Raw genomic sequence first — 24440 nt, 5'->3', positions numbered from 1 at the left:
AGAGTGCCAAGAGAATGGAAGAGAGCAAATATATTGCCATTACACAAAGGAGGAAAGAGGATTGAGCCACTGAATTATAGACTGGTGTTGCTAACTAGTGTTGTGGGCAAGATCTGTGAAATGGTGATCAAGGAAAAGTGGGTGAAATATCTGGAAGACAATGAAGTTATAACAAACAGCCAATTTCGTTTCAGAAAAGGAAGATCATGTGTGACAAATTTACTGTTTCTATACAAGAGTAATAGATGAAGTACAAAACAGAGATGGGTGGGTAGATGCAGTGTACTTGGACACCAAAAATGCTTTTGATAAAGTTCCACATAAAAGACTATTGTGGAAGATGGAACATATAGGAAGATTGAGAGGGACAATGCTTATATAGTTGAGAAACTACTTAAAAGATAGAAAAATGAGAACTGTGATCAGGGACACATGTTTAAGTTAGAGTAATGTAACAAGCAGAGTACCACAGGGGTCAGTGTTAGCACCCATTATGTTCTAAATATTGATGTGCAGGATGCACCCATTATGTTCTAAATATCTATATCAGTTTTATTAATCTGTTTATTGATGATGCAAAATTGTTGACTGTATGAAGTTGTAATGAGATATTGACAAGATTTATGGGTGGAGAAGAAGTGGAAATTGGAATTCAATGCTAAGAAATGCAATGTGGTGGAAATGGGAAAGAATAAAAGAAGACTGCATGGGACTATAAAACGGGGAGGAAGTAATAATGAAGAGCAAGGAGGAGAAAGACCAAGGAGTGGTTATTTAAGATACCTGACCACAGAATGGCATATAAGTGAGAAATTTGGCTTGACAAACAGGATGTTAACAAACATTAAGGTGGTATTTCATTACATGAATAAGACTGTGATGAAAAAAAAATATAGCCACTATGTTACATCCCAGGCTGGAATGTGCAGTATTGGTGTGGTCTCCACACATGAAGAAAGATATAAAGAAGTTGGAAAGAATTCAGAAGGCAGCAACAAGGATGGTACTGGAGCTGAAAGACCTAACAAATGAAGAGAGGTTGAAGGAAATGAGACTGCCAACTTTGCAAGTTAGAAGAGAAAGAGGAGATCTAATAACTATGTATAAAATAGTTAATCACATTGAGAAGATAGATAAGCAGAACCTGGTGTTGCTGAAAGAAGGTGAAGCTGAAAGGATGAGAGGGCACTCAAAAAAGATTGGGAAGAGTCAGTGTTTGAGGAACATCAAGAAGTACAGTTTTCCACATAGAACTGTGGATATCTGGAATGGTCTAAATGAAGAGGTTGTTACAGCAGCAAACATGCATAAATTTAAGGAAATGCTGGATAAATATAGATATGGAGACAGGACACTGAATCCTGCTTGCACCTTATATTGTATAACTAGGTAAATACACACATTTATTATTTGGGGTGGTTGGAGGGTAGTAAATTACAGAATAGATGGTGATGGGTGAAAGAGGAATAAATGGGGAGGGAAGGGAAGGTATTGTTATCAGAAAAAGAGATTAGTGGGCAGCTGTGTTAGTGCACATGAGTTAGTCACATTTTCTCTCTCTCTCTCTCTCTCTCTCTCTCTCTCTCTCTCTCTCTCTCTCTCTCTCTCTCTCTCTCTCTCTCTCTCTCTCTCTCTCTCTCTCTCTCTCTCTATATATATATATATATATATATATATATATATATTATTGATCTATCTATCTATCTATCTATCTATCTATCTATCTATCTATCTATCTATATATATATATATATATATATATATATATATATATATATATATATATATATATATATATATATATATATATATATATATATATATATATATATAAAGATGTAATAGACACACATCCACTATCTTCATTCATCAGTAATTGTCATAAGATGACCTTCCCAGCCACATCAGCACACACACACACACACACACAGAGAGAGAGAGAGAGAGAGAGAGAGAGAGAGAGAGAGAGAGAGAGAGAGAGAGAGAGAGAGAGAGAGAGAGAGAGAGAGAATGTAGGCAGGAGGGAGGGAGGGAGAGGAAGGTAAGAGGACAAAGAATGAACAAGGGAAGGGGGAAACTGTACTCCCACCTAACATTCTTCCCTCCCTGGTGGAGGGGCATAGGATCAAGAGAAGGATAAGGAGATATGGAAGATAAGGGAAGGATCATAGGGGCAGAAACTGTGATGTAAGGCTCTGCTAATGAGACTTCCTCATTTTGGATAGAGGGTGAGGCATGGTGTAGCTCATTTACATGACTGGTGGGAACAGGGAGATTGGGAGGAGCAATAGAACCTCAAGGACATAATATGGAGTCTGTCAAGACAAGTGAAGGCAGGATATGTGATCTATCAACAACTAAAATAGAATGTAACCTTGGCACTTATATAAGCATCATCGTATATTCCACTGGTGCTTCATGATGCCTACATAGACATCATTGTATTGAAGGGGTTAATAGGTTTCTAGGTACTCCTCTCCTAAAATACTTTAATCTTTAGGAAGATTAAAATAAACAGAATCAGGTACAGCCCCAGGGTTTAGTATAGAGCTAAAAAAAAGTGAGAAGATTGGTTACCTTTTACTTTAGTAAGCTGGATAGAGAAAGGGTGAGAGTAAGTTCAGTGATTTTTGTGATAACTATACATTTGTACAGTCTGACTGATGGTAGAGCAAGGTATGATAGATTTTCCTCAAGGCTCACACTAGACTCATCTGCAAAAATGCTTCAGGTTTCCACACCAAGTGCTGACACGGCTGAACGTAATATCATGTCCATGCTGAACGTGAGCACTGAGAGCATTGACCGTGTGGGGCGGCGCGAGAACTTCCTCAAGACCAACTTTGAATCCCTGGAAGGAGAGACAACGCGGCCTGAGAAGGAAATCAAGAACAAGAACAGGTGGGTGTGTGTGTCTGTATGTGTGTATTATGGTATTGTGTTATGTACTAGGATAGGTGGATGAAAATAAGATGTACAATTCAATATGGAGAGGGTTTTTGTTGCAAGTAGTACATTAATACCTTAAATGTCATTCTAATGTATTAATGGTCATAATGTATTGAATTTTCATTAATTTTATTATAAAAAATATTTGAACAACTATACTGTTTGTCTCAGAGAAACATTTAACATATCTACAACAAAATTTCTGGAGATTATTAAGTATAAGGAAGCTTTTGCCATTGCATATACTGCAATTTTTTTGTTAGAAAAAATTTGTAAAAAAGTTTGTATCTTTGTTCCAGTATATCCTACAAGTTCAATGCAAGAAATAAGGATACACAAATATCAAATAAGAGAGAAGAGTTAATGAAGAGAATTGAAGAAACGAAAAAGAAGCTTCAGAGTGTAAGTACAATACGAGATTTTAAAATGAGCTTATGATAAAGACTGTTGAAATGCTTCATATTTTGTGAAACATGAACAGATTCTCTACTATTTTACTCAATTACATCTCTTCCTTTATAGATTGGATACAAATCAAATCTAAGGAACAGCAAGAGTATCTCAGATCTGAGCAACATTCCAGAGAAAGATACATCTTATGTGTCTGGAAACCAAGGTAATCAACCAGTGTGTGATGATAACTTTTTCTACCTCCCAACCCCTGTGGCTTCCCCTGCCACTCACTCAGTCACCTCCAGTATTCAGCAGCTCTTCCACACCAGCGGTGCCAGGACGGTGCACAACGCCATAGAGGACATGCCTGAGCTGCTGTACGGCTGTCTTCCCCGACATGCCTCCAGTAGCATACCAGAGTTAGGTTCTAGTTACTTTTCAGATTATGGAAACAGTGTTTGTGACAGTGGAGTTGAAAACCTCAGGAAGATAGGTGCAGCCATGTTTGATAGTAGTGCTGTTCCTAAGGACCAACAGAGGATAGGTAAGCAACTTCTGGCTCAGTTGGAGAGAGATCTGCTGGAGGTTGACCTCCTGATGGGCTGTTCCTCATCCCCTCAAGAAGTGGACACAGATTCTTTGGAGGAGACGTTGCGAAGTCTCTCCTTGCTGAGCTCACACGAGCCACTCTTCAGGAAGGTTCACCAGTCCCACCACAGACCCACTGATGACTCAGACAGTGACACGGTGAAGAGCGAGACGTCAAACTTCAGCTGTGATAGTTTAGAAGACAAAGAGCTCGAGGATGAGGAGGAACCAACACCGGTGAAGGAATGTAAGAGTGTTGTTCCTCCGCAGCCAGTTAGCGAGGCTGCCATGAGCAAAACCCTTCCTTATCCGCGGAGAAAGAGACAAAGGTGGCAGAGACTCTCCCTAGAAGGTGTGACTAAAGCCAAGCCTAATGACTATGAGTCTGATGTTTTCCCAACCAATGAAGGTCCGAGTTCGAGCTCTCAGGTATTCAGAACATCTTCCGACACAGCCTTGGCCAACAGCGACAGCGGCCACTCTGATGTGCAGACCCCAACAAATCCTCCTTTTTTCTCAGTCAAGTCTCCCGGACCCACAGTAAACACAGTGGTCCCAGTGGCACAGTGTGATCACCCTGGCCAGTCGAACAAACTGCACACCAATGGCGATGGTGATGTCTCCATGGTCACTATAGAGACTCATTCCTACAGACTGGAACATTCTGCCTCCATTCCCTTTCCCATCCCTCAGCCCCCCATGGTGGAGCAGCTCAAGAGAGAGAGCAGAGAGACCTCTCCCCACCGCCAGCCTCACAAGGGACAGGCAGTTCTTCCCCCAGCAAGTGTAGTTGATGCAGAGGATTTCCCAGTGGTGCAGGCCCAGCCCCTCCCCCCTGGGCCTCCCCCTGCCGTCTACCTGCCGTCCTCACAGCCATCCCTTCCTCAGGGAGTTATTCCTGCCCCAGGCAGAGCCCACCGGGTTCTGCTGGCCAAGAAGGTCACCATACAGCAAGTACTTCCCTCCAAACGTAAGCTCGGATATCTTGTTGCGCCTGGCTGCTCATGGCATGACGAATGATCCAGCAGGATGAAAGACTCCTCACCTCATTATGTTGCTCCCTTATTTTTTTGTAACCCATAACATCTTATTTATTCTTTCTTCTTTTCAGGAATTTAAATGATTTGGGTTTTGTTTCCTTATGTTAGCTTTTATTGTTATTTTGCATGATTTTATATACATAATGTCTTTTATTTATTTTTTGCTTTTCTGCAGTGTTTAGGTGTTTTTAAGTTTAACTGCTGTGTTGCCATAAATTGTTTCCCTGAGTGAGCTTTGGCCAAGTTTCCTGAGTGTTCATCACTGGCTTATGTCTGACTATAGCATGGTATAGTTGGCCTGAATGCTTTTGTATCACGAGTAAACCAAGTGATGACTCAGAAAACATTTATGACCTCAGTATTCATTATTTCTTTTGTCATATTTTGTTTTAAAAGTTTCACTCCCAAATGCTTAATGTCAGTGCACGTGTCTTGTGAAACACAGTTGTATAGTTTCCTGCATGATGAATGGATTCAGAAAAAAATTCAGCCTTTTCCTCTTCTTTTCCAAGGCTTTTTATTTGACATTTCATTAAACAGATGTGTGTTGTGAAGACAAGAATCATGAATAGCTCTTGGCTAATAATGGTTTTCCAATAAAAGTGACTCCCTTATATTCCATAAGATGTGCTTCAAGGAGGAAATACTTGTTGAGCAGCTGATAGCACCACATTGTCTGAATCCACTCGTGTGCATGTGTGCTGTTGTTTGTAGATGGTGGGAGTGGCGACAGTGGCTTCAGCAGCAGCCATGGTGGTGGCGGTGGTGGGTTGCGGCGTGCGTGTTCCCTCAGTGACCTCACCAACCCCGGGGCACCGCGACGCCTCCTCCCAACACCACCCTCGGGTATGCTTGCACCCGCACCTGCTGCTGTCTGTGTGTGTGTGTGTGTGTGTGTGTGTGTGTGTGTGTGTGTGTGTGTGTGTGTGTGTGTGTGTGTCTGTCTGTCTGTCTGTCTGTCTGTCTGTCTGGCTCACTGTGTGCTGCCCACCTTGTGCTTGTGCTGCACATTGTGATGAGGAACTAATTTTATCCTTTCCTATTCTTTACTTTTACTTTACTTTATCTTTCAGTCTCATGTAGTGTTTTATTGTTAAATCTTTTAAAGATTTTGTTAAAATCTTTTTTGCTTGAATTTCAGCTTTGAACTAGATCTTTTCCTCCTGAGAGAATCATTTAAATGTATTATTTCTAATATTCATTTAATTTCTAGATTTTAATTTATATACATTTTTCTACACATTTTGTTGTTTCTTGTGACAAAAGAAAAATTGGAAGTATTTGTGACAGTGCTACCCAACTAAAATATTGCCAGGAATGTTTCTAAATCTGTTGCATACAGCATGTAGTACTAGAGTGTTTGCAGAAAACCCTTAATGTGAGTCTTTTTTTAAATGTTTGTTTATGGCTGCTATGTGTTTCTGCTTCTATCATGTTTCATGTATGAAGGAAATTTATGTTAAGTGAAGTTCTTGTTTTTTGTGGGGGGCTCAAATTGTATAGTAAGATGCAGGTGTGTTGAACAGTGAGTGCATCCAAACCTGTGCATAGTTGTCACAGGCAAAGTGAAGTCACTGAAGTAAAGGAAGCAAGAATAAACATATTAAGTGTTGGGATACATCATCCACTGAGTCATGAGCACCAACAATGTCATCAGAAAAAAAGGATTATACACAAAAAGAAGAAATGTTGTAAGTCTCTGCAATTACTGGAGTGTATCACATGCCCACAGCAACACAGGCTGTACCTTTGTCTGCCCTAAGGAAGGAGAGAGAGAGAGAGAGAGAGAGAGAGAGAGAGAGAGAGAGAGAGAGAGAGAGAGAGAGAGAGAGAGAGAGAGAGAGAGAGAGAGAGAGAGAGAGAGAGAGAGAGAGAGAAAAGATGGTTAAGTTATTTGAGTAGTGTGTATATATATATATATATATATATATATATATATATATATATATATATATATATATATATATATATATATATATATATATATATATATTGGGAATGACATTACCAGAACTATATCAGTAGCACTGGAATTTCAGTTAGGTGTAGAGGTTAGCACACTCAATTCACAATGAGAGATCATGGGTTCAAATCTCTGGGCTGATAGAGAAAATTTGTGCTTGTCTCCATTTGTAAAGAATAGGTACTGGATGGAAGCTGAAGAGTTTTAGCCCTACATTCAGTAATCACTTTGAAATACCTAAGGCCAGCATGGTGTCCTACAAATCTTGATCCACCTTGATTATATGTGGAGGCATTTGTCATGTGATGAACTCATAGGCTGATAATGAAGACATTCAGTGACACTCATAATGTAGACATACATATTGTTTTAGTGATGTGTGTTTGCTGTGCTCTGGAATGGAATAACTTGACTGCATCATCCATGTCTTTAATCCTTTCTCTTTCCTGCAAGGGAATGCTGTGGCAGCATGACAGCAAACATGTTTTGGACATCTGGACTCACAGCAATATATTAGATAACCTAGTAGTTGTAAATGTTTTAAGATTTATCCTAATAAGATTAATGTAATTATGTTCCTCAGTGTTGTATTGCTTGCTTATCGTAACATTTTGTTTACTTGGTGTGCTGTAACCATTTAAAGACTTACAATCATCATTATTATTATTATTATTATTATTATTATTATTATTATTATTTTTATAGTTTGACATGGTTTCTGTAAGTACCAAGGTGACATACAGATACTGAGATGCATCTTTAAGAATAATACATTACTTAATTAGAGTAGAATCAGAGCTTTTTAATGTGACAAAATTCATACATGAGATTCACTGAAAAATCAGTCTCTGACATATTTCTTTGTTGAACTGTCATAAAAAATTACAGTATGTTCAGAGCAATATTTTATCTTAATTTATGATTATGGAAGAAAATGTTACCTTGATGCTGAACATCCTTGAGTTATTTTATTGTGTTATCACTCAGCAGCTTGTTAGTGTGCCTGAATGTGCTGAGATCTGTTTATGTGTGTGTGTGTGTGTGTGTGTGTGTGTGTGTGTGTGTGAGAGAGAGAGAGAGAGAGAGAGAGAGAGAGAGAGAGAGAGAGAGAGAGAGAGAGAGAGAGAGAGAGAGAGAGAGAGAGAAAGAGATCTAATAGTTATTCAACAGAAGTCTTCATATCCCCTACTCACTGTCCAGTGTTCCAGAAAACTAAATTGTGTGTTTAACCATTCCTTTACAGACCAAGCAGAGGATTATAGTGAAGGTCTGTTCCTGTTGGTGTTCAGCCCTTGTAGCTGACCAAGCATTATGTTCCAATTCCCCTTGTAATTTGTAGACATCAGAGTATTACAGTATTTCTTAGCATGGACCATGTAAAGTTTTCCCTTTTATAGAAGAACTCTTAGCTGTCTGCTGAGAATGACCTGACCTACCTGATGAAGTGAAGCCTGTGTTCCGTAATTTTTTAGATCATACTTTCTGCCTCACTTCCTTTGTGTTTTGCATTTTATCTTACTCATTCCTCTGATATGCTGGTGATCTAGCAACAAAACTTGATTCCTAGCACATCAGAAAGCTTGAGATAAAGAAAAATACTACACATGGGAAGTAAGTGTGGCAAGTTACTTGACTTCTGAATGTGACAGTACAACTTCCCTGAAGTAGATACTTCTTTTTTCCATTCTGTTTTCACTATAGAAGTGGAAGTCCTTGTACTCCTTATGTTTTCCTTCATATGAAGACTTCTGGTGTAGATATATTGACTGGGTTTTTTTGCAGTCACCATGAGCCAGAGGTTTCAACATGTACTGTAAATCCTTCTCAACAAACATACCACAGGGAGACATGTCTGCATACACTAGTCTGGATAATAACACATTTTTTGCTGCTTTATTGGTATGACATAAAACTCAGAAATTGGCAATAGACAACAGACTCAAGAATAACAAACCCACACCACAGGGAAACATGCCTACACTTAATTAAGTATGGGTGATAACACATTCTTTGTAGCTCCTTGTGTAAATAAGAAAGCTTTCAGAAACTAGCATTATTGATACAAAAGACTAAAAAAGGACAGATCCAGTAAGAGTAATTACAAGTACACCACAAAAAAACTTTTGTATGCTCACTAAAGTTTGGATGACAACATTTTTTTGTTGCTTTTAGATAAACAACAAAACTTCAGAAATGGAATATTCATACAACAGACGGAAGACATACCCAGTAAAAGTAATATTTTACTGTAGGCAGCTCTCCTGGATGTTTTTCTTATTTAGCAGTATGTAGACTCAAAACATTCCATTCAAGTTTGTGTTCTGATGCTATAATCTATAAATGTAACACTTCATATGTGATAATTTTTATAATGAAGTAAATTCCTTGATGGAAAGTAGCCTGTAGCATCTTATTGTAAGTCTTCTTTCCCTTTGTGTGTGTGTGTGTGTGTGTGTGTGTGTGTGTGTGTGTGTGTGTGTGTGTGTGTGTGTGTGTGTGTGTGTGTGTGTGAGCAGACAGCAGAATACTTTAGTTGCATTATATTATTATGACATTAACTGCTCAGAGGAGGCTTGATGTCAAACATGAAGATATTTCTTGAAGTCACTGAGAGTAACAGTAACATTTAGCCAACAGCATCAAATATTTGAAGGTTCTATTTCCCAAGCAGACCATTTATAGTGTTAATGCACATCCACACCTCTCTCCATAGCTGGAGCAAAAAAGAGCGGCACCAAGAACAAGTCACCTGGACGTTCTTACTCCTCATCCCTGTCCCGCTCCAGCTCCATTGGGGTGTTGAACCAGGTGAGATGCATGGCAGGAATATGGTGCTGCAGCTTTGATTCAGTCACATTGCAGTCAGACCAAATAAAGTGTAGCATTGCCTAGTAATTCCTGCACTTGGGGGCCAATGGGTCCTCAGGCATATGGGTTCGAATCCAGTCTATGGTATGAGATTAGGGTAATGGTTCCCAAATGCCGGTTTTCTGTTAGGGGGTGCCATCCTAGCCCTGATGATGGGAACCCAAATGTAAAAACCAAAAAAATAGAAAAAGAAATTGATTGGTTAATCCTTGTTGTAGTAGTTCACAGTATCACTATATTAATTAAACAGACTGGTGAGGACAACAACCGAGGGGAGCGCACAATGAGACCCACCATCTCCTCCATGAACAAAATGACCCCAAGAGCTCTGAAGAGGAAGGCTTCCCTCTCCCAGGCTGTGTCAACAGGTGATTCATGTGCAGGTCTTGTCATGAGCTGTGATAATTTTGTAAAATTAGACATGTTGTGTTTCTTTGATGAATCATTCTCAATACCTCCTCCCTTGTTCTCTCTTTGTTCATTCATTGAACAAAGAAGAGTCAGGATGGTGCTGTTGTCTTGTAGCAGACCTTCCCCAGCACCAGTAATGAGTCTAGCAAATCTTTCACTATTGTTTGAGGAAGTTTGTCATTAATTACTGTTGCAGGTGACATCCGACAGTTCCACGAAGACTCCAGCTCAGAGGACACGTCTCCCTCTGACCACAAGAACACACGGAGCCGCTCACATGGTGGAGACAGGTGAGTGTTCACTGTTCACTTGTATACTGTAGTAGTTCTTGTATTCCTCTTCATTCTCTAGTTGGAAGCACTGGAGCAAGTATTTTCAGGAACCAGGTATTGGATTAGCTTTACATTTCAGGACTGTGAAAGTCATGTATAAAATTTTGTCTCGAGAAGGAAATATGAAGCAATATTTAATGAAGAATAATGAGTGTGTGTGTGTGTGCATGAATGAAGGTGTGCTTGTGTCATGTGGTAAAGAGTAACTGCCAATACATGTTCTTATGTTCACCTCTGGACTTTTTGAATTTCGCACGTCAAGAGAAATAATACTTACCTGTATAATGGCTGCACTGGTCAGGATGAATTTATAAAAAAACAAGAGGCAATGCAGATGTCAACAGAGTGTGTGTGTGTGTGTGTGTGTGTGTGTGTGTGTGTGTGTGTGTGTGTGTGTGTGTGTGTGTGTGTGTGTGTGTGTGTGTGTGTGTGTGTGTGTGTGTGTTTACCTAGTTGTGAAATACAGGGCAAGAGCCACACTAGGCTCGTGCTGTCTCTTCTCCATATCGACTTCTATCTAGGTTTTCTTTAAATTTATGAATTGTTTTTGCGCACAGTCTCATCCTAAAGTTCATTCCATACCTATACTTCTGTGGGGGAAGCTTTGTTTCTTGATATCTCTTCTGCAAATACTCCTTTTCAATTTCCTTCCATGTCCTCGTGTCTCTCGTATCTGGCATCATGAGGTCTTCTCTGTCCAACTTTTCCATTCCTTCCAGTATTCTATATATTGCTATCAAATCACCTCTTTCCCTCCTTTTTTCTAGTGTAGTCAGGCCCAATCTCTTCAACCTTTCCTCATAACTATACTCTCTTAAGCTTGCAGGAATTTTACTTGCAGCTCTCTGGATTCTTTCTAACTTTCTTGTATCCTTTTTCAAACTTGGCGACCACACTAATGCTGCGTACTCCAATCTTGAACATATCATCGTTGTTATAAGTTTTTTTTATCATATCTTCATCAATATAGGAGAATGCTATCTTCATGTTTCTCAGCAGATTATATGTTTCTCCTATAATTTTGTTTATGTGCTTCCTAAATGACAAATTATCAGTAATAATTACTCCTAGGTCTTTTTTTTCTGATCTTACAGAGATTTCCTCATTCCCTAAGTAATAGTTGCCAACTGGTCTTCTCACACTTTTTCCAAACCTCATCACACTACATTTTTTAGCATAAACTCTATGTTACACCTCAATGACCATTCATTAATCTTAATTAAGTCCTGATTTAAAACATTGCAGTCCTCTTCATTTGTAACTTTCCTCATAGTCTTAGCATCATCAGTGAAAAGGTTCATGTAACTTTCTACACCTACATAAACTGCGAACATAATAGGTACAAGTACCAAACCTTGCGGGACTCCACTTATTACTGTTCTTCAGTTCGACCTGCTGCCTTTAATTAGTCCTCATTTCTCTGTTTGTCAAAGTCAGTCATGCACTTTAACATTGATCCACCAAGTCCTCCAATTTTTTTCAATTTCCATATTAGTCTTCTGTGCCACACTTTATCAAATGCTTTTCTCAGATCAAAGTATATGCAGTCAGCCCATCCATCTCTCTCTCTTGCACTATATCTATTACTCTTGAGTAGAAACTTATCAAATTCATAACACAAGATCTTCCTTTTCTAAAGCCAAACTGTTTTTCTGTTATCACCTTATTGTCTTCTAAGTATTTCACCCATCTGTTCTTGATGATCTTTTAAAAAATCTTTGCCACCACACTTGTAAGTGATACAGGTCTATAATTTAATGGATCTTCTTTACTTCCGGTCTTGTGAATTGGGGTAATATCCACCCATTTCCAATCTATAGGTACTCTACCTTCTACCTGGGTGGTGCTAATTGTATTGTGCAGCGCTGAGACTAATTGTGAGCTACACTCTTTTAAAATTCAACTCAATACACCATCAGGACCATTACTTTCCTTGCATCCAGGTCTTCCAACATATTCTTTACTTCTTCTACTGATGTTTTAATCTCCACTAGGTCGGTCCCTTTTTCTAACACTGTCCTTTCACCTCTGAAATAATTTTACTCAGTTAACACAGAGTGTAAGTATCTGTTAAACACTTCAGCCTTCTCTTTTGGGTCTTTTACTGTCTCTTCTCCAGCTTTTACTGTGCTTATTTCATCTTTATTCTTTAATTTTCCATTGATGAATTTATAAAATAATTTTGGTTGGTCTCCACAGCATTCCTTTCAAAATTCTTTTGCTCATCTCTGCGAGTTTAGACATATTCGTTCCTCTTCCTTATATAATTGTTCCACAGGTCCAGTCTCTTGTTTTTCTTCCACTTGTTCCATGCTTTTTCTCTCCAATCTAGCTGTTGCACATCTCCTGTTGTACCAATCCTTTTTGAAAAGGTTCTCTGTTGATCTTTTGGGTACCCATTTCTTTACTCCCTTATTATAAATGTCCAGGAAAGCTGTCCACTTTTTTTCTATGTCCTCCTTTTGAATAACTATGTTCCAACTCACTTCACTGAAATACTTCCCAAGCTGTCCAAAGTTAGTCTTACTGTAGTTTAACCATTCTCTTCTGTGGTCCTCTTATCTTATACTGAGGTTATTATCCATAAGTGTGAACTGAATCAGCACATGATCACTTTTTCCTATTGGATTTATATATTTAAGGTCTTCTATTATTTCTTGTTCCTTAGTGAAAATTAGATTGAGCCTTGAAGGTGCTTCATTTCCCCTAAATCTAGTGTCATCTGTAACCCATTGTCAGGAAATTTTCAATAGTAAGGTCTAGTAGCCTGTGCCCCATGATGATTCACTGCCTTCTGTGGTCCAATTCTCCCAAGATATCTCTTTACAGTTAAAGTTCCCCATCATGAGTATATCATCATTTTCCTCAAGCAGCTCTGCCAAACATGTCCTTGTGTCCTCAAGCATTTTCTTATATTCATCCTCTTTCCAAGAGTTGGAATAGGGGGGAACATAAGTCACCACAATGTTATGGTACCTTCCCATATTCTGTCTTAAGCTTATTTTCAATACTTCTGCCTCCTCCACCCCATATGTGACAGATTCCACTAATAAATCCTTCCTAACTAGAAGCATCACACCTCTTCCCCGTTTATTCTTTCTATTTCTCTTCCGGAGGTTGTATTTTCCTTCACCAATATTTAATATATCCCCTTCACTTGCCAATTTAGTTTCAATGATTCCCATGATGTCTGGTTTCTCCTCTTTTGAATAGTCTTCTAGTTCCAACACTGCCGACATTAGCCCACTTATGTTCGTGTATGCTGCTTTTAGTCTTCCCCTTCTGCATTTACTTCTCTCCTGTACCACTTTCTCAACCTCATGTCCATGACTCTCCAAAAGAACCACTTTTTCTCCACCTCTGATAGTTTTCCGTTTTTTTAACTTACTTCTTTTCTTAGTTTATTTATAATATCTCTCTCTTCTTTGATTCCATCTTTTTTTTATCCAAACTTGTTTGTATTCTTCTACCTTGGCCAGTTTCCAGGATTTACTCAGTGTTTCTTCAGTTGCCGCTTGTGACCTGAACCTTATTTTCATAGGACGCTGTCCATCCTCAACATATCTACCCAATCTTTTAATTTCTTTGATCTCTCCAGTCAGCTCTTTTTCCTCTTGTAATGTCTCCACTAATTTTTCCACACATCTCTTTTCCTTCTTTTCTCTTTCAGTCCTCTGAGGTGTACACTCTTCCTTCAGGCTGAATACCACAACAGTTTTTTTTCTCATCCACAGTGCCTCTCACCAAGTTTTCTTTCTGTTTTATAACTTGAACAACTTTTCTGTTAGCTTTGTGTCATTTGCCTTGGTTTGTTCCTCCACAATTTTCCTAAAATCAATCTTTTCTTCCTCTTGTTCTTTCTTCCAATTTTCCTGTTTAACATTTAACTCTTCCACTTTGCCTTCATATTCCATTGATTTCTTTTCATATAACGTTAGTTTTTTATGTAGATCATCGTATGCACTTTCCACACCCCCTTCTCGATGATCAAAGTTTCAACCATCTTCTCCATCTTGTCAAATCTATCCTTCATTTCCTTCATTTCGGTTTCCAGTGTGATAATTCTTCTCATCATTGCTTTTTGACTCTTCGGTCCTCTTCCCCAAATCCCGAGAAGTCTCTCTGTCTCGCCTTCGGGGACGGTCCCCGTTGGTGTAAACAACATAACGGGGACTGAAGTAGCCCCCTCTTCACCACTCATTATAACAATTTAATTGCTTTCTACAAAACATTTTTGGAGATGGGACAGCAACAAGTAAAACAAGTGTGAACTCTCACCTCTCTATTTCCACCAGAGCAGCTCTCAGCAACGTAGATGGCTGGATTTTTAAGAGTGCCTGTTTACATTGACTTCTCTGTCTGCCATGACAGTGTGTGTGTGTGTGAGAGAGAGAGAGAGAGAGAGAGAGAGAGAGAGAGAGAGAGAGAGAGAGAGAGAGAGAGAGAGAGAGAGAGAGAGAGAGAGAGAGAGAGAGAGAGAGAGAGAGAGTTATATTTACCCTAATTGTCTTTATTTTCTGAAACTATTTCTTTAAAAGCATTACAATTATCCTCTTGATATGACCACTTGGGAACTGCCTGGAACTTTCTCCGTTGTGTGTGTTCGTAAGGCTACATTGTTTGCATGTTGTGTTGTGTTCCTTGCATGAGTTTTATATTAATTTTTGTACATAATTCTTACCCAATTTGTGTAAGTACCTCCAATGATTGCATTCTGAGGCCCTGAGTGTCATTTACCTGTCTGTCATAATCATACCTTCTTTCATGTTCTCATAAGTCATACATTCCTCTCTTATGAGGAGGAGGCATTAGGCACCTGCCAAAACAATAATTACTCCCAGTGAGGTCTAAAGCACTGGATCAGGGAGTGCTGTAAACTTATCATTAAACGCAGCTTTGACCTTGCTGAACGATTCCCTTTGTGTCTCACAACACAAGGGGGCAGTCACAGCCTGCCCTCTAAAGACAACTCTCTTCCTTCACACAAAACTACAAGCACCAAATTACACACACACACCCTTCACTCAAAAATTCAAAATTATAATGGCGACTCCTACACAAGCCTCAGAGTCCCCACCTTGGGATGGGACCAAAAATGTACCTAGGTCGGACTGCTCTTCTGACAGTGACTTTAAGTATCTTGACACCCCCCTCAACTTTTTCTTCATTAACTTATGCAACATTCGCAGTCTAAGATCTAATTTTCAGTCTGTAGACCACCACCTCTCCTCTTCTAAACCTCATCTTCTTTTCCTCACTGAAACTCAGGTGTCTGAGACAACTGACAGTAGCCCCTTTGCTGTTTCCTCCTACTTTCTCTATCCTCATTTTCAATCCAAAGCTGGATGTTGCTTTTATGTGCGCAATGACTTAACCTGCTCTCATGCCCACGCTCTTGAATCTTCCAAGTTTTCCACCATCTGGCTACAACTACAGAGTCACTCTCAAACTAAATTTATCAGTGCTGTATACCTCTCACCTAACTCCTCTGACTAAGAAATTCTTTGACTACTTACCGTATTTTATGGCTTATAAGACGCTGCACCGTGGAAGACGCACCCTAATATTTATTTCATTAATTTTAATTTATTTTAATTAATTTATTTAATGGCAAAAGAGTGTGAGCAAACGTTTTGTTTATGCTTCGAACATAGTGTGAGCAAACATTTTATATATTTCGAGCATAGTAAAAGCAAACGTTTTTTATGATTCGAATCAAGATCAAGAGTGGGAAGGCTGCCGCCTGCCGCTGCCAGTACTATAATAAACAGAGCGTGCTACAGGGCAGAGGTTATGCTTAAGGCTAAGCCTGTGGTTCAGCTCCAGGAAGGATTATGGTATTGGAAATACTTGTAACAGCTAAGTACTGAGTTTACATCATATAAAAGGTTGAATTAAATAGTACTTAATCTAACATCATAGCGTAATGACTCATCATACAAATCCACTTCAGTATCAGTCAAGTGTACAAGCTCCCTTGAGCCTGGGTGTTGCCTCACAAAACAACATTCATCTTGGAAGACGCAATAGTATTTTTCAGGGTATTTTTTTGGAAAAAAAGTGTGTCTTATAAGCCGTAAAATATGGTAACTTCCAAAGTGGAGCACATTCTGGCTCTCTTCCCTTTTGCAGAGATCTCCATTCTTGGAGACTTCAGTGTACACCACCAGCTATGGCTTTCCTCTCTCTTCACTGACCATCCTGGTGAACTAGCCTTCAACTTTGCTATACTCCATGACCCAGAGCAATTGGTGCAACATCCTACTCATATTCCTGACCATCTTGGAGATACGCCCAACATTCTTAACCTTTTCCTGACCTCTAATCCTTCTGCTTATGCTGTCACCCTCTCTTCTCCATTGGGCTCCTCAGATCACAATCTCATATCTGTATCTTATCCTATTGTTCCAATCAGGAGCGATAGGACAAGGATCCCCCTAAGCAAAGGTGCCTCTGGCATTTTTCCTCTGCTAGTTGGGGGCACCTGAGGAGGTATTTTGTTGATTTTCCTTGGAATGATTACTGCTTCCGTGTCAGTGACCAGTCTTGCCATGCCAAGCATATAACAGAGGTGATAGTGTCTGGCATGGAGGCATACATTCCTCACTCTTTTTCTCGACCTAAACCTTCCAAACCTTGGTTTAACACAGCTTGTTCTCATGCTATACTTGATAGAGAGGTAGCCCATAAAAGGTACTTAAGCCTTCCATCACCAGAATGTCATGTACTTTATATTTTTGCTTGGAACCATGTCAAGTCTGTTCTCCAACTAGCCAAAAATTCCTTCATTAATCATTCAAAATCTACCCCTTGTGACTTCTGGCATCTAGCCAAAAAATATCTCCAATAACTTTGCTGCTTCTTCTTTCCCTCCTTTATTTCAACCAGATGGCACCACTGCTATCACATCTATTTCTAAAGCTGAACTCGTCATTCATACCTTTGCTAAAAATTCTACCTTGGACAATTCAGGGCTTGTTCCTCCCTCTCCTCCACCCTCTGACTACTTCATGCTACCTATTAAAATTCTTTGCAATGATGTTTTCCATGCTCTTGGAAGGCTTATGGACCTGATGGAGTCCCTCCTATTGTTCTCCGAAACTGTGCCTCCGTGCTTGCACCTTGCCTAGTCAAACTCTTTCAACTCTGTCAACATCTATCTTTCCTTCTTGCTGGAAGTTTGCCTACATTCAGCCTGTTCCTAAAAAGGGTGGCTGTTCTAATCCCTCAAACTACTGTCCTATTGCTTTAATTTCCTGCCTATCTAAAGTTTTTAAATCTATCCTCAACAGGAAGATTCTTAAACATCTATCACTTCACAGCCTTCTGTCTGATCGCCAGTATGGGTTCCGTCAAGGCTGCTCTACTGGTGATCTTCTGGCTTTCCTTACTGAGTCTTGGTCATCCTCTTTTAGAGATTTTGGTGAAACTTTTGCTGTTGTCTTGGATATATCAAAAGCTTTTGATAGAGTATGGCACAAAGCTTTGATTTCCAAACTACCCTCCTACGGCTTCTATCCTTCTCTCTGTAACTTCATCTCAAGTTTCCTTTCTTACTGTTCTATTGCTGCTGTGGTAGGCAGTCACTGTTCTTCTCCTAAATCAATATATTAACAATGGTGTTCCTCAGGGTTCTGTCCTGTCACTCACTCTCTTCTTATTATCCATAAATGACCTTCTAAACCAAACTTCTTGTCCTATCCACTCCTATACTGATGATACCACCCTGCACTTTTCCACATCTTCCCTTCAGGAAGTAAACATTTCACGCTGGGAAGCCACAGAATCCCTGACTTCTGATCTTTCTAAAATTTCTGATTGGGGCAGAACAAACTTGGTATTGTTCAATGCCTCAAAAACTCAACCTTCAAGACAACTATCCCCTCTTCTTCAGTGACACTCAACTGTCCTCCCTCTTTTACACTGAACATCCTTGGTCTATCCTTTACTTATAATCTGAACTGGAAACTTCACATCTCATCTCTAGCTAAAACAGCTTGTATGAAGTTAGGCGTTCTGAGATGCCTTCGCCAGTTTTTCTCACCCCCCATCTGGTAACTTTGTAGAAGGGTCTTATCAGTCCATGTATGGAGTATGCTTCACATGTCTGGAGGGGTTCCACTCATACTGCTCTTCTAGACAGGGTAGAATCAAAAGCTTTTTATCTCATCAACTCCTTTCCTTCAACTGACTGTCTTCAGCCTCTCTCTCATCACTGGAATGTTGCATCTCTAGCTGTATTCTACCACTGTTTTCATGCTAACTGGTCTTCTGATCTTGCTAACTGCATGCCTCCCCTTCTCCCGCAGCCTCGCTTCACAATACTTTCTTCTTTCTCTCATCCCTATTCTCTCCACCTGTAATGCAAGAGTTAACCAGTATTCTCAATCATTCATCCCTTTTTGTGGTAAACTCTGGAACTCCCTGCCTGCTTCTGTATTTCCACCTTCCTATGACTTGAATTCTTTCAAGAGTGAGGTTTCAAGACACTTATCCTTCAACTTTTGACTACTGCTTTGGATCCTTCTCTGGGACTAGCATCTCAGTGGACTCTTTTTTTTTTTTAATTGGATTTTTGTTGCTCTTGGCCAGTGTCCCTCCTAGTTAAAAAAAAAAATCATATAGATTGCTTTCAGAAAATTGAAGTACAGTGTTACTAAAATGTATTTGAAACTATTCCTAAAAGATAGCCAGTCCATACTCAGATCTTTCATTGTACAGAAATGAAAAATAACTTCACATCTTGGAAGACACCAGTTATATGGATAAAAAGAAAAGCCATCACATATCAAAGAAAACAAAATAATTTTCATGGAATTAAGATTGCAAAATGCTGATTATAGTGAAAACTTTCTTTACATAATTGACTGAACTGAGTTCCTTGTGAGTGGATCAAGTTTGTGGTACAGGAGACTGTCAGAAGAAACAGTGGTATTTTATTCTTCTCCAACATTTTAAAGAGAACCTCCATTAGAGAGAATGGGAACATTCTGTAAAGACCACATTGAAGTGCTGGAGAAAGTATAGGACCACCTGTTTCATCTTGCATCTTCCCACATCATGCATTCATCCCTTTTGTTATATTTTACTTAAATATTTTACTTGAATGTCAAAAGCTTATCCAGGCTATCCTGCATTACAACCCTTCACTACAGCCTTGAAATTTGTTACATTTTATGACTGTGATACTCTTTTGCAGCTTTTTATGTTTTTGTCTTGTTTCCCCAATGATTCCTGTGCCTTGGTAGTGAAATTCTGTAATGTTGTGCAAAGTTATTGGTGTAAGTCACTCAGTAAAACCCAAATTCCTTAAAAGAAGAAATAGAAGATATGTAGGTGAAAGAACACTGTTTATTATATTATGGGCATGTGAGGAATATACAGGAACTCACATTGACAGAGAACAAGCAGGACATATTCTCTTTACAAAGCACACAAGGCAGTGTTGTTTTACCTTGCTTTCTCATCACATCTTTTCACTTGTGTTAAGAAATGGCTTTGTTTTCAGTAGAGAAGTTTCTTTTTTATGGGAATGTGTCGTAAGTAAAATATATGGTTAGGTTTTCATATAGAAAATTAAAGAAGGTGTATGGTAAAGTAGTGTTGATAACAGCTACAGAGGGAGTGATTTGTGATGAGGTATGTGGTTTGGGAAAAGGAGTCATGTATATATCCAATGCCTACTGTGAGACTGTTGTATTCATGAATCTAGAGAGAGCATATCAATGGGTAGGTGATAGAATGTTAAAAGAAAAGTGAAAAGATTTTATGGAAAGTGATACAGCATGTCTTCAAGTGTAAAGTAATACTAGTAAATGATTTCCTTTTTTGAGTAGGGTTGTAGCAAAGATATACAGCCAATTGAGTTTGTATATGCCAAAAAAGTTGTGTTTATCAATCCTTAAGTGATGATTGTCAGTGTTCCTCAGAATACATATATTCTGCAAATGACTTTCACCAATAACAATGTAAATTAAGAACCAATTGATCACATTATGTCCTTTTGCATCTCTGCATCTGATTAATACTGTTTTGCCATGTTCTGATAACTCACCATGTTCTGTCCCTGCTTATCCTGGTGGAGTGTGTGGCGATGCCTCAGTGTTTGTTCCCCAAGCTTTATGTTGCTTTGTGTGTTGTGGTGTGCCAGGCGGAGCAATCTTCCCATTCGTGCTGTGAGTGAGCGTGACCTCACCCGCAGCAACAGTCTGTCGGGCAAGAGCCGAGGGGAGTCCGTCCGGGGCCGCTACGCCTCTGCTGCCTCGCCCTCCTCCAAGCGCCTGCCATCCTCAGACATGAGTCGCCCATCCTCTGCCGCTTCCACAGTGGACATGAGCCCTGAGGAATACCCAACACGGGATGAGTTTTCCTACGTGGACCTGGATAACATGCCATGTAAGGATTCATTCCACTTCCTGCAGTATCATTACTCATGTACTCTTCTGTATCATGCTATATTTGGTGCATCTCTAAAATTATGTTGCCTAATGTGTCATGTTCCTTGTATTTCATTTTAGAAAGCATGAGGTAGTGTTTGACCTAAACAGATTTGTTCAAGATCACATTCTTAAGGAAGAGTGTTCTTGAGTTTTTTCTGATCTTCCATACTGAAACTATTACTAGTAAGCATTTTAAGTGGCAGAAAAGCAGACTGTCTCATGTTTCTGTGTATTACATAATTTCAAACACCATTTTTTTTTCTGTCTGTGCAGTAACAGTGGGAGTGGTGGAGAGTGTGTGTGAGTGGGTGGTGGAGGGGTGTGAGAAGCTGAGTCAGCTGTGGTGGCGGGCCTGCAGTGAAGGAGGCGGGGAAGAGGACCACCACCGGGCCCTGCGCTCCCTCCTGCTGGGTGCTGCTGCCAGAGCCACTCATGCCCTCACCCCCCTCACTGCCCCCAATGCCACCCCAGCACAAGGACTCATGCCGCCAGCAGCAGCCCCACCCCAGCCCTCACAGTCTGGGGCAGACAGCAAGGACCCCCGGATGGTGGCCATGATGCAGCAGTACACAGACATTCTGGTCAACATGGTGCAGCAGAAGATGGCATCCCACCAGCCACCACCCCCGGGCCCTGCATGATCTGTCCCTGTGCTTAGTCAAAACAGTCCAAACCTCAGATAGTCATATGTTATGGTTTAGCCAGAATTGTGTATATATTATTTAAATGATGACAAAGCTTATGGGTTAGATGATCTTCTAAGCCCCATTTTTTTTATTGAGTTGCAAGGCTGTGCATTTTTTTCATTTGATTTTTTCTTTCTTTTTATGCAGTTTTAATTAAGATTCTTGTGGTCATTGAAGTTTTTCATGTGATATCGGGAATCAGCTTTGTTGATGAACAGAGTCTTTCCGTTATGGTTCATACCATCATAGTTTTGTGTGTCTTCATCTGTGAGCTGTATGTCCCGAGCCATGTGACAGGTTCTGTGCAGGGCAAAAGTTTGTCAAAAGCTTAGTTTTGTCCAGTTTGCTGCCAAAGCTCTCATGACTGCTGTGTCAACTGTGACATTCTCCTGCCATGAAATTCATTGGTTTTGATTTGTGTAAAGATGTTTTATAAGCGCTGAATGTACTAGGTGTGTAAGATTTTTTAATATGATAATGATCAGTAATATTGGAAGTGATTAACCAAATGCATTGTGATGTGTACAAAGTGGTTGTCAGGTACAAGTGGTTTGTTGATGCAGGAAGCAGACCCCCACCCACCATGGCACTCAGGCTGCCTCAATGCAGCAAGCAGGCCAGCAACACCGCGCCACACTCACTGTTGGGTTGGCCAGAAATATTATGGATTTTTGCGTTTCATTTTAACCGCATGATGTTTTTTACAGTAATATAATTTTGCTATTAACTTCTCTAACTTGTCATTTACATTTTGTCAGATATGGTGAAGGCTTATTGCTGATTGGGTTAGCTGATTTACCTATGTTTTAGACTCATGTTTTTATATACTCTTACTGCTATGGACACTCCCTGGTCAAGTCATTAAATTTGCGTGGCACTTTGGAAGCTGATTTTGTTTCCAGCCATTTTGGAACTATACATATATATATATCCCTAGTTAATAGCGTACAATAGAAATTTGAACCCATATGTATTTTAGTGTTAGTAATCCATTTAGTTTACTCTTGCCTTGAATTTTTAAATGTCAGTAACTGTTTTTTAAATTGTGCAAATGGAGAGATTTCTGATCAAGTTGTCGGTGTGAGAAGCCGTAATGAAGTGTCATTGCATAAACCTCAAGACCAGAGAGGTGGGCAGACTAGGTATTGCCAGTGGAGGGTGCAGCTGCTTGCCTGTGTTTACTTCCACTCATTAATACCAAAAAATATTGTGTTGCTCAGTCATCTGCACTGAAGCTGTGCATTCTTTTGCAAAGGTCATTGTGTCTATTTATCAGTTTTTTTAATATTAGGAAAAAAATAGTTTGATTTCATTCTTATCTTTTCCAGAAAAAAAAGTAGCATTGAAAAAAGGAAAGATATTCTGATGTATAATGTGAAAATACATTTTGTCATCAGCAGAAGAATGGTTTGTAAACAGTATGTTACTGTACAAAGTATTACTAGTTTGCTCTTTGAAGAAATATCTTGTGGTGGGATGACTGTGCCCACCCTTGATTCTACATTATCAAATGAGAGGATAGAGATTTTGATAGGAGCTTCTTGGTAGTGTGTCTATAATTAGTGCTAAAAGTGTATTTTAATTCAAATCACATTCTGTATTATGAGGTAGGCAAAAACATTTGTATTGCTGTTCCGTGAAGAGCGAGAGTGTTTGATGACAGCGTTAGGACATCACGCATCACGTAGTGTTGTGGAGGCTTGTGTGTGTTTGGTCTCAAATGTAGCATTAAGCCTCATCCCTGGTGAAGGGTGGGCTGAGAGCAGTGACCTGTCTTTACCGGCTCCAAACCTGCACATCATGCACATGCTCAGAAAGAGTAGTACTGAGCTAGGTTAAGTCAAGTCATTATCCACAAGGGTGCCACGAGGTGCCAAGCTGAGAGGTGTGCCAAACCCTAGCCATGCCTACTAGGGAGTGTATAGTTGTATTATAGTGTAAATTATAATTATCTCAAACATCATTCCCTTGCTTGGGGAAGGCCTCAAAGTGCAGGCCGGTGCAGGACCCCGTAGGTCCTGGCCCCCGCAGGATGCTGTCTTCCCCCTTGGCTGTTAGCATTATTGCCTTCCACTAGTGCAATTGTCCTCCATTCTTCATTAGGGTATCAAGACACTGCTGTTGAACAGTATTGTCTTCTCTGTGCTCATGGATATCCGGGTAAGTATCTGCCAAATGAAATCTCATTCCTTGATAAACTCTTGTTTCATGAAAATTCTTTTTTAAACATAATAAATATAACATGAAAGCTATCATGGTTGTTTATTTGACATCACTGAACTGCTGTTAGTGCACTAAAACTGTAGTAGTGCACCATGAAACCTATGGTCAATACACTTCTGATTATCATGGCAACTTCAGTAATTAGTAACAATTAGTTATAACATCTACAAAGCAAGGGTGAGACTACAATTCATACTTAATTCACTCTTGGAATATTCATGCCACCAGGTGATGGGGGAAAGATTTCAGCTTCTATTTGGTAAAGAGTTGTCATTGTGTTGTAAGTTCACACAGGACAGAGAGCCCACTAAGGGTGGAAACATGGAAGAGAGACTGACTTTTTTTTTTTGTGTGTAGGAGGGACACTGGCCAAGGGCAACAAAAATCCAATAAAAAAACAATAAAAAAAAAAAAAAAAACTCACTAAGATGCCAGTCCCAGAAAAGGGTCCAAAGCGGTAGTAAAAAAATTGAAGGATGTCTTGAAACCTCCCTCCTGAAGGAATTCAAGTCATAGGAAGGTGGAAATACAGAAGCAGGCAGGGAGTT

The 24440-nt window shown here is 39.6% G+C and overlaps 1 protein-coding gene across 1 annotated transcript in view; it reads left to right on the top strand.

The window, feature by feature from the left end:
• The window catches only part of LOC135108541 (WD repeat-containing protein 62-like), a 189907-nt gene extending 165985 nt beyond the window's left edge, over nt 1-23922 (top strand). The window contains 9 exon segments of the mRNA XM_064019660.1: nt 2732-2901; nt 3249-3351; nt 3472-3565; nt 5685-5816; nt 9647-9741; nt 10052-10169; nt 10409-10502; nt 20695-20939; nt 21257-23922. Of these exon segments, the coding sequence (XP_063875730.1) occupies nt 2732-2901; nt 3249-3351; nt 3472-3565; nt 5685-5816; nt 9647-9741; nt 10052-10169; nt 10409-10502; nt 20695-20939; nt 21257-21624 (1419 nt within the window). The 3' untranslated portion in view covers nt 21625-23922.
• Nucleotides 23923-24440: the final 518 nt, after the last annotated feature.

The sequence above is a fragment of the Scylla paramamosain genome, chromosome 17 (genome assembly GCF_035594125.1).
Source record: "Scylla paramamosain isolate STU-SP2022 chromosome 17, ASM3559412v1, whole genome shotgun sequence".
Lineage (NCBI taxonomy): Eukaryota > Metazoa > Arthropoda > Malacostraca > Decapoda > Portunidae > Scylla > Scylla paramamosain.
Note: the sequence above shows the minus strand (reverse complement) of the source record. Positions and strands in the feature narration are given on the sequence as shown.